This window comes from Bolinopsis microptera, chromosome 7 (genome assembly GCF_026151205.1).
Source record: "Bolinopsis microptera isolate Bmic1 chromosome 7, MBARI_Bmic_1.0, whole genome shotgun sequence".
In the NCBI taxonomy this organism is placed as follows: domain Eukaryota; kingdom Metazoa; phylum Ctenophora; class Tentaculata; order Lobata; family Bolinopsidae; genus Bolinopsis; species Bolinopsis microptera.
Window position 1 is genome coordinate 271,088 of NC_087078.1, and position 14,017 is coordinate 285,104.

General features: G+C 41.8%; 2 protein-coding genes across 5 annotated transcripts in view; both read left to right on the plus strand.

Moving 5' to 3' along the window:
* Positions 1-14,017, plus strand: part of LOC134817892 (rho GTPase-activating protein 6-like) — a 41,153-nt gene that overhangs the window by 19,259 nt on the left and 7,877 nt on the right. For 2 of the 4 annotated variants that reach the window (XM_063827258.1, XM_063827257.1), the window contains exons 1-10: positions 5,029-5,183; positions 5,517-5,676; positions 8,653-8,721; positions 8,879-9,070; positions 9,277-9,366; positions 9,606-9,782; positions 9,954-10,046; positions 10,662-10,868; positions 11,687-11,838; positions 12,339-12,518. In XM_063827258.1, coding sequence (XP_063683328.1) covers positions 5,088-5,183; positions 5,517-5,676; positions 8,653-8,721; positions 8,879-9,070; positions 9,277-9,366; positions 9,606-9,782; positions 9,954-10,046; positions 10,662-10,868; positions 11,687-11,838; positions 12,339-12,518 — 1,416 coding nt within the window. In that variant the 5' untranslated portion in view covers positions 5,029-5,087. Of the gene's footprint in view, positions 1-5,024; positions 5,184-5,516; positions 5,677-8,652; positions 8,722-8,878; positions 9,071-9,276; positions 9,367-9,605; positions 9,783-9,953; positions 10,047-10,661; positions 10,869-11,686; positions 11,839-12,338; positions 12,519-14,017 lie in introns of those variants that run through there. The other 2 variants (XM_063827256.1, XM_063827255.1) reach the window with 2 other exon arrangements.
* LOC134817894 (uncharacterized) overlaps positions 1-14,017 on the plus strand; it is a 45,007-nt gene that overhangs the window by 2,320 nt on the left and 28,670 nt on the right. The window lies entirely within an intron of this gene.

Here is a 14,017-nt window from a genome sequence, read left to right on the forward strand (position 1 = left end):
TGCTGTATAACACACGTGCTGTATAACACACGTGCTGTATAACACACGTGCTGTATAACACACGTGCTGTATAACACACGTGCTGTATAACACACGTGCTGTATAACACACGTGCTGTATAACACACGTGCTGTATACCACACGTGCTGTATAACACACGTGATATCTGGTGGGCGAGCAGAGGTCTCCATTATATTCACACTCCACCAGGTGGTGTTAGATACACAGTGTAGTAAGGTAGTAGTCACTAGATACACATTACACATTGCTAGTGATACTGAGAGAGGGAGATCCTTCCTCTCTCAAATCATTCCAGTCTTACACCTGCAGCATTCCTTTACCATACCCGCGTTACATCTGTTTCATACCTGTTATACCAGTGCCTGTATCATAGTTACATCTGTTTCACGCTTTACTTCTTTACTTGTTTTCTGTGATTCTTCACAACATTTAACTGGCAACCTTTACTTTAGTTAGTTGCTTGCTTTTGATAGAACCCGTCCCCAATCTCGTATCGGAAAATAACTAAACTCAATTCTGAGTGTGAACACGGGTGGTACCTGTTAGTATTTTAGTTAGTTAACAATATACGTATTGTTAACTGTTACCCCTCATGTAGATCTCCAACTGTTTGACTGTGCGTCACAAATTAACAATGTTACCCCCCCCTGTGGCCTTAACAATGTCTCTGTTCTCCCAACAGTTTATCGAGTGTGTAATTAGCGCATTAAGTGTTGTGTTTATGAAGGAGCATCAACCTGCAAGGGTCTCCGGTGTACACGTGATGCCCATATAAGGTATTAGTGCACACTATAATGAGAACCTTAGTCTACACAACGTTCAAATGAGTGTAGTAGTTGAGACATTATCGTAGGTTTGTGACATTGTGTTTATTACGTGTGTATCTAGCAGTACAGTTAGCAGTACAGTTAGCAGTACAGTTCTTATTCAGTTGCTTTGTTTAGGTCTTCTCTAGTTGATAAAAGCATCTAACACTAGTCACTACACTAGTGTGTCACTAGTAACATTAGTATAACTCTAGTGTGTCACACTAGTCACTACACTAGTGTGTCACTAGTAACATTAGTATAACTCTAGTGTGTCACACTAGTCACTTCTCCTTTAACGTATCGAATGACAAGTTGGCATACCTAATTCTTACTTTCTTAACACCACACAAAACGGCGCGGTAGTTATCAGCCTGGCACTGCGACCTTGTTTTGCATATTCTATTCTACTACTTATACTGTACTATTCGATATTTAGTATAGTTTACTATTATAGCTTGTTCCCTCGCGGGAAGCTATGGGCACTATCCGTCGCAGAGCCGCCGGACTCCGAGCGGACTCCGGCGGTGCTCCGCCAAAATGTATTTACAGTGGACTCGAGTACATTTTGGCGGACTCCGAGCGGAGCCGAGCGGACTCCGAGCGGACTTTAAAGTCCGCCGCGGACTCCGAGCGGCTCCGCGGCGGCTCGGCGGAGTGTCCGCCGCGGACTAAGCCACTAGGCGGACTCCGGTCCGCCGCGGACTCCGGCGGAGTGCTTGGCGGACTCCGCCGGACCTCTCCGCCAGACTTGAATCCGGCAGAGTCCGGCGGAGCTTGGCGGAGTCCGCCAGCTCGGCGGACTCCGCTCGGAGTCCGCCGGACTACAACACAGTCCACTGACTTCCGACCTCCGTCTTCCGACCCTCGGCTAAATTTGTCACGTGACATACAACATAGCATTTTGCAATGTTGTGGTCAGATGAAAAGGTCGCTAGTGATAAACCTTAACCATTACCCTCACAATGTCAATAGTGTACAACTCTAGTCCTAACTTTGACCCTATAATGTATAAACGTTGGCCCTAACCCTCCACCAAACCGTCCGCAGCGAAATATCAATGTCATTGACTGGTCACGTGACCAAAACAATTTTTGTCATATTATCTCATATGGGGAAGCGTTTTTAGTTTTACCCTACACGTTGCATGTGGCGTCATTCGGCCGGATCCCAGCAAGCAAAAATACGTCGACCATCACAGGACGACGCCAGCCAGCACTCTCTACGCTCTTCGAGCTCCGATCGTCCTGTGACGAAGTAAGGACGAAGCCTGAGGTCGTCAGGTAACATCGACCACCGATTGAAAATTCAAAGATTTTTTGACATAAAGGTCAAATGTAAAACTAAAATCTTGATGCTGATTGATTGACGACGTCAATTTTTGAGCACAGCGCGAGCGCATGCGGAAAAGGACCGCGTAGCTAGTCAAGATGTTGATAAATATTTGGCTTGTGGCGCGATGTGTTGCTCTAACTATAGCCCTCCCGCTTGCAGTAGCGCGCGACCGCCGGAAATGACTTGTGGAACAAGCGCGCCCGCAGCGGCGCGAAAGCACCTGGTTAGCTAAATGAACGCGATGTGCCTTGCATTGTAGGATGAAATCCTACTAGCTGACGCCACTCGCAGCTGTGATGTTCGCTGTACGTCAGCGATCGAAATTTATACGCGTATCACCCGTTAAGATGTGCCACCCGACGCGCCACACAATTTTTCTCGTTGCTCGTCGCACGTCGACGAACAATTTTTCTCGTTGCTCGTCGCACGTCGACGAACAACGAAGCTCGTTGCGACGCGCAATGAGCTGCCAGGCTAGGACATCGTCCTGGTCCAACAAATTTTGGCGAGCGCGAGCGATTTTCTCCAAAAATTTAATGAGGGCGCCGACTTCCATTCTGGATAGGTTTCTTCTTATAGGGGGTGCACGATAAAAATAAAGTTGCTTGGATTTAAAAAAATTTTGTACCACTGTTTTCTAGAGACTGTGAGAATTTTCACAATACCAAATTTGTTATACCTTTTTGGAAAGATCAGTGAGTTTCGTCTAGGTGCCATATTTGATGGTGCGCGGCTTTTGGAGCAAAAGTAGCTGTAAAAGTCGCGTAATTTGACCAAATTCGTCCAAATTTGACCATTTTTGTCGTATTATTCGGATTTATCTTCAGTTCCTTAAATGAGATCATTCTGGAAATTGGCGACGACCTTCCAATTGGGCTTTCACAACTGTCCGAAAAATTTGGTGGATATCGGAGTTGATATAGTAATAAAAATGGGGCAAAATACGCTGCTTTTAGCTGTAACATAATGTCTGATGGTTGGATATGCTTTAAATTTTTCGGACACTTTCCTTGTAAGTTTATGAGTAAGCTTACCAATTTTTGTTGCAATTGGAGGTCGGGAAGGATACTCTATATCTATTTGTTTGAAGAAAATTGTGCTGGCCGAAATTAGCGCTAAAAAACCATCCTTCAGTCGGTACGCGCGGCTCACTATCGATGGCGCACTACCTACTTCTTACCCAGCGCGCGTTCCTTAATGCTCGGTGAATTTTGCCGCGCCTCTGGTGAGAGAAACGACCTTGAGATTAGCTGGCTAAGTAACTGTAAGGTTTGTTCTATAACGCCCACTAGAGTCTAGTATAAACTAAACTCCACCGTACCAACTTGGCGTCGGGTGGCACATCTTAACGGGTGATACGCGTATAAATTTCGATCGCTGACGTACAGCGAACATCACAGCTGCGAGTGGCGTCAGCTAGTAGGATTTCATCCTACAATGCAAGGCACATCGCGTTCATTTAGCTAACCAGGTGCTTTCGCGCCGCTGCGGGCGCGCTTGTTCCACAAGTCATTTCCGGCGGTCGCGCGCTACTGCAAGCGAGAGGGCTATAGTTAGAGCAACACATCGCGCCACAAGCCAAATATTTATCAACATCTTGACTAGCTACGCGGTCCTTTTCCGCATGCGCTCGCGCTGTGCTCAAAAATTGACGTCGTCAATCAATCAGCATCAAGATTTTAGTTTTACATTTGACCTTTATGTCAAAAAATCTTTGAATTTTCAATCGGTGGTCGATGTTACCTGACGACCTCAGGCTTCGTCCTTACTTCGTCACAGGACAATCGGAGCTCGAAGAGCGTAGAGAGTGCTGGCTGGCGTCGTCCTGTGATGGTCGACGTATTTTTGCTTGCTGGGATCCGGCCGAATGACGCCACATGCAACGTGTAGGGTAAAACTAAAAACGCTTCCCCATATGAGATAATATGACAAAAATTGTTTTGGTCACGTGACCAGTCAATGACATTGATATTTCGCTGCGGACGGTTTGATGGAGGGTTAGGGTCAACGTTTATACATTATAGGGACAAATTTAGGACTAGAGTTGTACACTATTGACATTATGAGGGTAATGGTTAAGGTTTATCACTAGCGACCTTTTCATCTGACCACAATATTGCAAAATGCTATGTTGTATGTCACGTAACAAATTTAGCCGAGGGTCGGAAGACGGAGGTCGGAAGTCAGTGGACTGTGTTGGAGTCCGGCGGACTCCGAGCGGAGTCCGCCGAGCTGGCGGACTCCGCCAAGCTCCGCCGGACTCCGCCGGATTCAAGTCTGGCGGAGAGGTCCGGCGGAGTCCGCCAAGCACTCCGCCGGAGTCCGCGGCGGACCGGAGTCCGCCTAGTGGCTTAGTCCGCGGCGGACACTCCGCCGAGCCGCCGCGGAGCCGCTCGGAGTCCGCGGCGGACTTTAAAGTCCGCTCGGAGTCCGCTCGGCTCCGCTCGGAGTCCGCCAAAATGTACTCGAGTCCACTGTAAATACATTTTGGCGGAGCACCGCCGGAGTTCGCTCGGAGTCCGGCGGCTCCGCCGGAGTCCGCTCGGAGTCCGGCGGCTTCGCCGCGGACTCGACTCCGCGACGGATAGTGCCAAGCTATGTGCTCCTGTGACGACAGCAGTGAGCAGTTTGTCACTGACGATATATTCTGAGTAACCTTGTTTGGCAGTGTTACCATGATAACAGTTTGTCACTGACGATATATTCTGAGTAACCTTGTTTGGCAGTGTTACCATGATAACAGCTTGTCACTGACGATATATTCTGAGTAACCTTGTTTGGCAGTGTTACCATGATAACATGACCTTATAAATGCTTATAATATTATGTTTATATGGTGTTTTATGACTGACAGTATTAAAAGTTTAGTTTGCTACGAAATGGCGCAGATCACCCTCAAATACTGTGCTCTGATCGGTTAGAAATATGGTTCAGATAACCCTGACGAATGAGATGTGCGGGGTGAATGATAGTGTTCTCTGTTCATCTAGCCCTACAAAGGAAGTTTCTATTGTTATAGAGGTATTTTAGAGCTGCAACCCCCCCCCCCCCCCCTCCCACAAGCCAATCTAAATTGCGCTAAATTTGAAAGATAAAATAAAAAACCTGGCTGCCGCCTGAAACTTAACACAGTAACATTAGATAAATATTTATTAGTATTATTAATGATTCTTTCTAGCGTTTTAGTAGTTTTTATTGAGTAATTTTTACAGTCTGACAATAAAATTGTCAGACTTTTAGTAATGAGTAGGATATAAAGTCTGTCTCTTGACAAACTTAATCCGTTTAGTTTTGCAACATTGTAACAGAGTAACGCTGTAACCATGGTAACCCTGCAACATGTCACTCCTGCAGGATATTGAGCAGTACGAGAACAGCAGGACAGGAGAAAGATACGACCCGGAAACCACCGTCCTCTCAGAACTGCACCCCAAGGAGCTGGACTATCTCAGAACACTGTCTCTAGAGAGATACAACGAGAAGAATACAGGAGTTGTAGCTTCCATACCTAAAGGTAACCATAGTAACCATAGTAACCATAGTAACCATACCTAAAGGTGAGCCCCGCTCTTCATCTTAGCAGAACTTAGTGATTGTTCTAGAACATTCTAGATGGTGAGCTTCAGGTATTGGCGATCAAGTCTGTAACATTAGCTTCAGGTATTGGTGATCAAGTCTGTAACATTAGCTTCAGGTATTGGTGATCATGTCTGTAACATTAGCTTCAGGTATTGGTGATCAAGTCTGTAACATTAGCTTCAGGTATTGGTGATCAAGTCTGTAACATTAGCTTCAGGTATTGGTGATCAAGTCTGTAACATTAGCTTCAGGTATTGGTGATCAAGTCTGTAACATTAGCTTCAGGTATTGGTGATCAAGTCTGTAACATTAGCTTCAGGTATTGGTGATCAAGTCTGTAACATTAGCTTCAGGTATTGGTGATCAAGTCTGTAACATTAACTTCAGGTATTGGTGATCAAGTCTGTAACATTAGCTTCAGGTATTGGTGATCATGTCTGTAACATTAGCTTCAGGTATTGGTGATCAAGTCTGTAACATTAGCTTCAGGTATTGGTGATCAAGTCTGTAACATTAGCTTCAGGTATTGGTGATCAAGTCTGTAACATTAGCTTCAGGTATTGGTGATCAAGTCTGTAACATTAGCTTCAGGTATTGGTGATCAAGTCTGTAACATAAGCTTCAGGTATTGGTGATCAAGTCTGTAACATTAACTTCAGGTATTGGTGATTAAGTCTGTAACATTAGCTTCAGGTATTGGTGATCAAGTCTGTAACATTAGCTTCAGGTATTGGTGATCAAGTCTGTAACATTAGCTTCAGGTATTGGTGATCAAGTCTGTAACATTAGCTTCAGGTATTGGTGATCATGTCTGTAACATTAGCTTCAGGTATTGGTGATCAAGTCTGTAACATTAGCTTCAGGTATTGGTGATCAAGTCTGTAACATTAGCTTCAGGTATTGGTGATCAAGTCTGTAACATTAGCTTCAGGTATTGGTGATCAAGTCTGTAACATTAGCTTCAGGTATTGGTGATCAAGTCTGTAACATTAGCTTCAGGTATTGGTGAACAAGTCTGTAACATTAGCTTCAGGTATTGGTGATCAAGTTTGTAACATTAGCTTCAGGTATTGGTGATCAAGTCTGTAACATTAGCTTCAGGTATTGGTGATCAAGTCTGTAACATAAGCTTCAGGTATTGGTGATCAAGTCTGTAACATTAGCTTCAGGTATTGGTGATCAAGTCTGTAACATTAGCTTCAGGTATTGGTGATCAAGTCTGTAACATTAGCTTCAGGTATTGGTGATCAAGTCTGTAACATTAGCTTCAGGTATTGGTGATCATGTATGTAACATTAGCTTCAGGTATTGGTGATCAAGTCTGTAACATTAGCTTCAGGTATTGGTGATCAAGTCTGTAACATAAGCTTCAGGTATTGGTGATCAAGTCTGTAACATTAGCTTCAGGTATTGGTGATCAAGTCTGTAACATAAGCTTCAGGTATTGGTGATCAAGTCTGTAACATTAGCTTCAGGTATTGGTGATCAAGTCTGTAACATTAGCTTCAGGTATTGGTGATCAAGTCTGTAACATTAGCTTCAGGTATTGGTGATCAAGTCTGTAATATAAGCTTTAGTAAGATCGCTCACTTTTGTTATACCTGTAATCATTACTTCGTCTAAACCTTTATTAATAACACTATAACAGTCTATAACTATAGTTCTATTACCTGTATTCAATGCAACCGTAGTTTATCGCACATCATTCTCCAGTTTTACCATAGTTACACTACTAGTTACCATAGTAACATTCTCCAGTTTTACGTAATTCAGAGCAGAGAAGACATGTATATTTTCTAAACTGTCTATTTTCTTACTCCGTTGTGATAATTGAGTGAGATTATTACAGCTGTACAATACCGCAGCAGCTCTGTGTCAGGTATAGTAGCAAATCCCGGTAACAGATGAAATTAGTATTACAGATCCCATGGAAATAACGTATAAATAAATTGTTATAATTTAACCTACAGAAAGGTAGAACCTGATTAATATAATATAATATAAGTGATATTACAGTGAGGTATAACATTTACAGAGTGCACATACAGTATTACAGTACGTGCACTGTATTACAGTATTACAGCACGTGCACTGTATTACAGTATTACAGCGCGTGCACTGTATTACAGTATTGCAGCACGTGCACTGTATTACAGTATTACAGCACGTGCACTGTATTACAGTATTACAGCACGTGCACTGTATTACAGTATTGCAGTACGTGCACTGTATTACAGTATTGCAGCACGTGCACTGTATTACAGTATTACAGCACGTGCACTGTATTACAGTATTACAGCACGTGCACTGTATTACAGTATTGCAGTACGTGCACTGTATTACAGTATTGCAGTACGTGCACTGTATTAGTCTCTTGAAACTGGGTAATTACAATTCATATTCACAGTAGTACTTCCAGACAAGAATACATAGAAATGCTGTTGCTATGGTTACAGTTTGTACTGTAACCATAGTAACCAGTTTGGAGCACTGCAATTTTAGCTTGTTTTGTTTAGCACGTGTCGCACAGTGTAGGTTTCCAGTTTACGTATTTAATTCTCATCGCTCGTCTAAAAATGCGAGAGTACGACTGCATTGCCAATTTCTTAACCGGTAAACCTTAATTTCATTCAAAATTTCAAATGCTTGAGGTAGAAAAATATTTTACAGTGACATGACTATCAAAAACCCACTGCAACCTGAACCTATGTACCCTATAACCCTACAAAAATTGTTATTTGAATCCAAAGGTCCAAGAACGAGATTTGATTTTTGATAAAGAGGGGTATGGTAGTCCTAGCTAAGAGACTAAAATGATCACAGAAAAATCAATGTTTTCATAAATCTGGTGCAAAACTGGCTTCATCTAAAATAATAAAATAATAAGCAAATTTTAAAAGTAACATTTCAGACCCGGGAAGGAAGCTGAAAAGAACAAGTTCATATCGCGGAAAAAAGTCTGTAGAGAAAGAGAACCACAGTAAGTAACCATAGTAACCACAGTAAGTAATGTGTATAATGTGTATAATGTGTATAATGTGTATAATGTGTACAATGTGTATAATGTGTATAATGTGTATAATGTGTATAATGTGTATAATGTATAGTATTGTGCGCTAAATTCTATTTCCCCTCAGAGCTGCTGGCTGGAGGAATATTTGAAATGCCTCTACACGTGGTGCTACAGATAGACGCCATCAACACTAACAGAGATCAGGAACCCCCTACCTGTATACGAGATGTGAAGAGGAAGAACAAGGAGGAAGGAGGGATAAGTATGATCCGCTCTCTCACTCCCAGACTTGGCAGACGCTTCGGATCTCTTAAAGGTAAAGTTACTGTAAAATAGTGCTTAATCAGGGGTAATAAGCTCTGTAGTAAACGTAAAAACGTAACGTAACAACGTAACGTAACAACTGTCGTAGCAACACAATCTCAGCTCCCAACTCAGTCAAGCATACAGATGCAAATAATTCACCACACTGTTTGTTACACACTGATAACGAAGCCTCAAGTTAACCACTCTATTACTCAGCTCGCTCCATTTCTCCGATAAATCTATCCTCTCGCTTCCAAAACGGAGCAGTGGATGATAGCGATTGTCTCAAGGTCCCCAACAATTTAGGTACCATATCTCTTAATTCTGGACACGTCCTTTTCTCTTTTGATTCCGGAGTTTATTATTTCTTTGGTGTGTCTTTCATTTTTTGAAAGTATTTTATATGAATTTTTGATTATCTCATCATCAAACAAATTGTAATTTCCATCTGTATTATATCTTACTATATATAGGGTTATAACCGGTCCCCAAACAGAACAAATCATATATTATTATAAAGGAGTAATCATATAGTGTGTTTTCAGTGTGCCGCTCATTCTCCACTCCCAACACTCCTATGGATAGTCGGAAGAAGAGACCTGTTAGTCCCACCGCCTCTCTAACGTGTAACTATGGTAACCATGGTAACACCAACTCTAACAACACCCCTACTCTTGATGACCTCGTCTCCAAACTCAGCAACTTTAGTCGCGCTATAAACGGTACGTTCTTCTAGGCGGTCATAAGGTTGTCTTAATAGTGAAAGTTACAGAACTTACCGAAATTTCTGAGGTGAATGTTTTACCAATTACTTTAATCTAAATTCAAACAATGGACGGTTTCAATTCAAGCAACTCGCCTACAATTTGTATTCCTAAAGTTAATAATTCCAGGGAGCAGCAAATCTCTGTTCGATGACTCGGAGTTGAATAAGCACGAGATCCCTATAATACTGAAGAACTGCTGCCAATTCGTTTTACAGAACGGTACAGACATTTCTAACCATAGCTTCTGCTACCTTTAGACATGTTTTAAATATGTAGTAACCATGGTAACGCATAGTAACCATGGTAACGCATGTAGTTCTGGAGGTTAATCAAATGAGTTAATTTATCCTTTAAAATGTCATATAAAGTAACGGTTTGGCACGTATTATTTTTCAACTTATCCCGTACCGTAACCATGGTAACGCACCGCGCAGGTTAAGTGGGTAACATTACTATTATCAATCCAAAATGCGTAGCACGGGGGATTATTTTAATTTAACCTTAAGCGTGAGACGTTTTGTGTTGTAAACTCCTCCGGGAGATACTACTGGGAGTAATTTGTTTTGCAATTTACCTTTTATCCTTGTTATCTAAGATAAGTATGGAAAATGGAATTGGAGAAGTAAGGGCTGTAACCATGGTAACGTGTAACTATGGTAACGTATGGGAGTATATATAACTAAATAAATAAAACTAAGGTACTTTGATGGCTGAAGTTGGTGTTATGTTTTTAAGTAGTTCCTCAATCCGTACGACGACCTTGTGATGCGAATTATTTAATATTGAGGGCTTGAGTCCATTGATTTGGTAAGATTAACGTCACATTCTCCGCAGGTTTGGACCAGCAAGGAATATTCAGAGTATGTGGAGCTAAGAAGCAAGTGAGGACGCTGCGAGCAGAGTTCAACACTACCAGCAACATGAGCGTGCAGTCTGACACTAATGTACATGTTGTGGCGGGACTTATCAAGGAGTTTATAAAGGAACTACCAGAGGCTCTACTCACTAAAACCCTCTACCAACCTTTCATACACTGCAGACGTTAGTTTTACCTTTCATACACTGCAGACGTTAGTTTTACCTTTCATACACTGCAGACGTTAGTTTTACATTTCATACACTGCAGACGTTAGTTTTACCGTTCAGACGTTATTTTTTTCATCGACTTCTTTTTCTTTAAAAAAGCATCAGATGGTTAGAAGTGGTAGGAATTGAAAATGGGTATAGTAAGTAGGTAGGTTTTTCGTATGGTGTCACGTTCACAAAGGAAAACATGCATTACCCTCCGCATACGTTATTTTAATTTAATCCATATATATTCGCCGCGCGCGCAGAGCAGTTATGGTGTCGTCGCCATAGTTGCCCTCCGCATACGTTTGCACGATTTGACGATTGATTGAATTACACTTTCAAATGCGCGGCGCCAAGCATACAATTTGTATTGCAATCCCTACGGTTATTGGAAACCTAGCGTCCGCTAACCGGCACAATTCTTGTTACCGTTCATAGTCATATACTGCAGCATTGCACGCCGCCGCCAAACGCCGCCGCCGCCGCCGATGAATTTCCGGCCACGCTGCCGCCGCCGTTTTCAAACGGCGTACACGGCGTGAACCTGTTTATACTATATACTACTAGATATTACGAGCCTCGTGTCAAAATTCAAAACTGTTAAAAATTTCTCTCCGCGTGGAATTATTCTAGAGGAAAATGTAATCTGCGAAATCACGTAACCTCACGCCAATTACGCCGCCGTCGATTTTAACCATGCCGCCGCCGTTTTGAAAAAACGGCGGCGTGCAGCACTGCACTGCAGACGTTAGATTTACAAATATTTATTGAAACTCTCTCTTCCTCAGAGCTAGAAGCACTTGATGCGAGGTTAGAAGCGTACAGGGAACTGATAAGACTACTCCCCGACTCCAACAGAGACACTCTTCAGTTCCTGCTAAAGTTCTTCAGAGTTGTGGCCGACAACTCCGAGGATAGGGTCGACAATGACGGTCTTCCAGTGAGTTATTTAGTTTTTAGTAGTAGTGGTTACCTGGTTACCCGGTTACCTGGTTACCTGGTTACCTGGTTACCTGGTTACCTGGTTACCTGGTTACCTGGTTACCTGGTTACCTGGTTACCTGGTTACCTGGTTGTTCAGAGTTGTGGCCGACAACTCCGAGGATAGGGTCGACAATGACGGTCTTCCAGTGAGTTATTTAGTTTTTAGTAGTAGTGGTTAGTTATTTACCTGGAGTAAGCCTACCGTAAAGTAAAGTAACATGCTATAATTAACACAGTACACACATAGCAGGTGTTTATAATTCATACTGCGTTACAACTGTTACTAGTAACTACGTTACATGTTAGCATTGCAGTATCGCAAGTTTCTTTGTCGTGCAACAGGCTTTCTGATTATAATGTATTTTACCATTATCATTGGAAATCTAGACTATTGGGAAGATTGTAAGAATTCCAATTAACAAATTAAAAATAACAATTCAAACATATCTATTTCAGATCGAAGGAAACAGGATGGACATCTCGAATTTAGCAGTAGTGATCGGCCCGAACCTGCTTCACAGGCGGAAGAGAGGGGGTCCGGACAGTATCTCCCGACTAGCTCACGAGGCGTGGGAGGCCCCCATAGTTATAGAGGTCGTGAAGGAGCTACTGGAACATCATCAGCTACTCTTCACAGTCAGTCAACTCGTTCACTTACTTTACTTACTTACTTACTTACAGCTACTCTTCACAGTCAGTCAACTCGTTCACTTACTTTACTTACTTACTTACTTACAGCTACTCTTTACAGTCAGTCAACTCGTTTACTTACTTTACTTACTTACTTACAGCTACTCTTCACAGTCAGTCAACTCGTTCACTTACTTTACTTACTTACTTACTTACAGCTACTCTTTACAGTCAGTCAACTCGTTCACTTACTTTACTTACTTACTTACAGCTACTCTTTACAGTCAGTCAACTCGTTCACTTACTTTACTTACTTACTTACAGCTACTCTTCACAGTCAGTCAACTCGTTCACTTACTTTACTTACTTACTTACTTACAGCTACTCTTTACAGTCAGTCAACTCGTTTACTTACTTTACTTACTTACTTACAGCTACTCTTTACAGTCAGTCAACTCGTTCACTTACTTTACTTACTAACTTACAGCTACTCTTTACAGTCAGTCAACTCGTTCACTTACTTTACTTACTTACTTACAGCTACTCTTTACAGTCAGTCAACTCGTTCACTTACTTTACTTACTAACTTACAGCTACTCTTCACAGTCAGTCAACTCGTTCACTTACTTTACTTACTAACTTACAGCTACTCTTCACAGTCAGTCAACTCGTTCACTTACTTTACTTACTTACTTACAGCTACTCTTTACAGTCAGTCAACTCGTTCACTTACTTTACTTACTTACTTACAGCTACTCTTTACAGTCAGTCAACTCGTTCACTTACTTTACTTACTTACTTACAGCTACTCTTTACAGTCAGTCAACTCGTTCACTTACTTTACTTACTTACTTACAGCTACTCTTTACAGTCAGTCAACTCGTTCACTTACTTTACTTACTTACTTACAGCTACTCTTTACAGTCAGTCAACTCGTTCACTTACTTTACTTACTTACTTACAGCTACTCTTTACAGTCAGTCAACTCGTTCACTTACTTTACTTACTTACTTACAGCTACTCTTTACAGTCAGTCAACTCGTTCACTTACTTTACTTACTTACTTACAGCTACTCTTCACAGTCAGTCAACTCGTTCACTTACTTTACTTACTAACTTACAGCTACTCTTTACAGTCAGTCAACTCGTTCACTTACTTTACTTACTTACTTACAGCTACTCTTTACAGTCAGTCAACTCGTTCACTTACTTTACTTACTTACTTACAGCTACTCTTTACAGTCAGTCAACTCGTTCACTTACTTTACTTACTTACTTACTTACAGCTACTCTTCACAGTCAGTCAACTCGTTCACTTACTTTACTTACTTACTTACTTACAGCTACTCTTTACAGTCAGTCAACTCGTTTACTTACTTTACTTACTTACTTACAGCTACTCTTCACAGTCAGTCAACTCGTTCACTTACTTTACTTACTTACTTACTTACAGCTACTCTTTACAGTCAGTCAACTCGTTCACTTACTTTACTTACTTACTTACA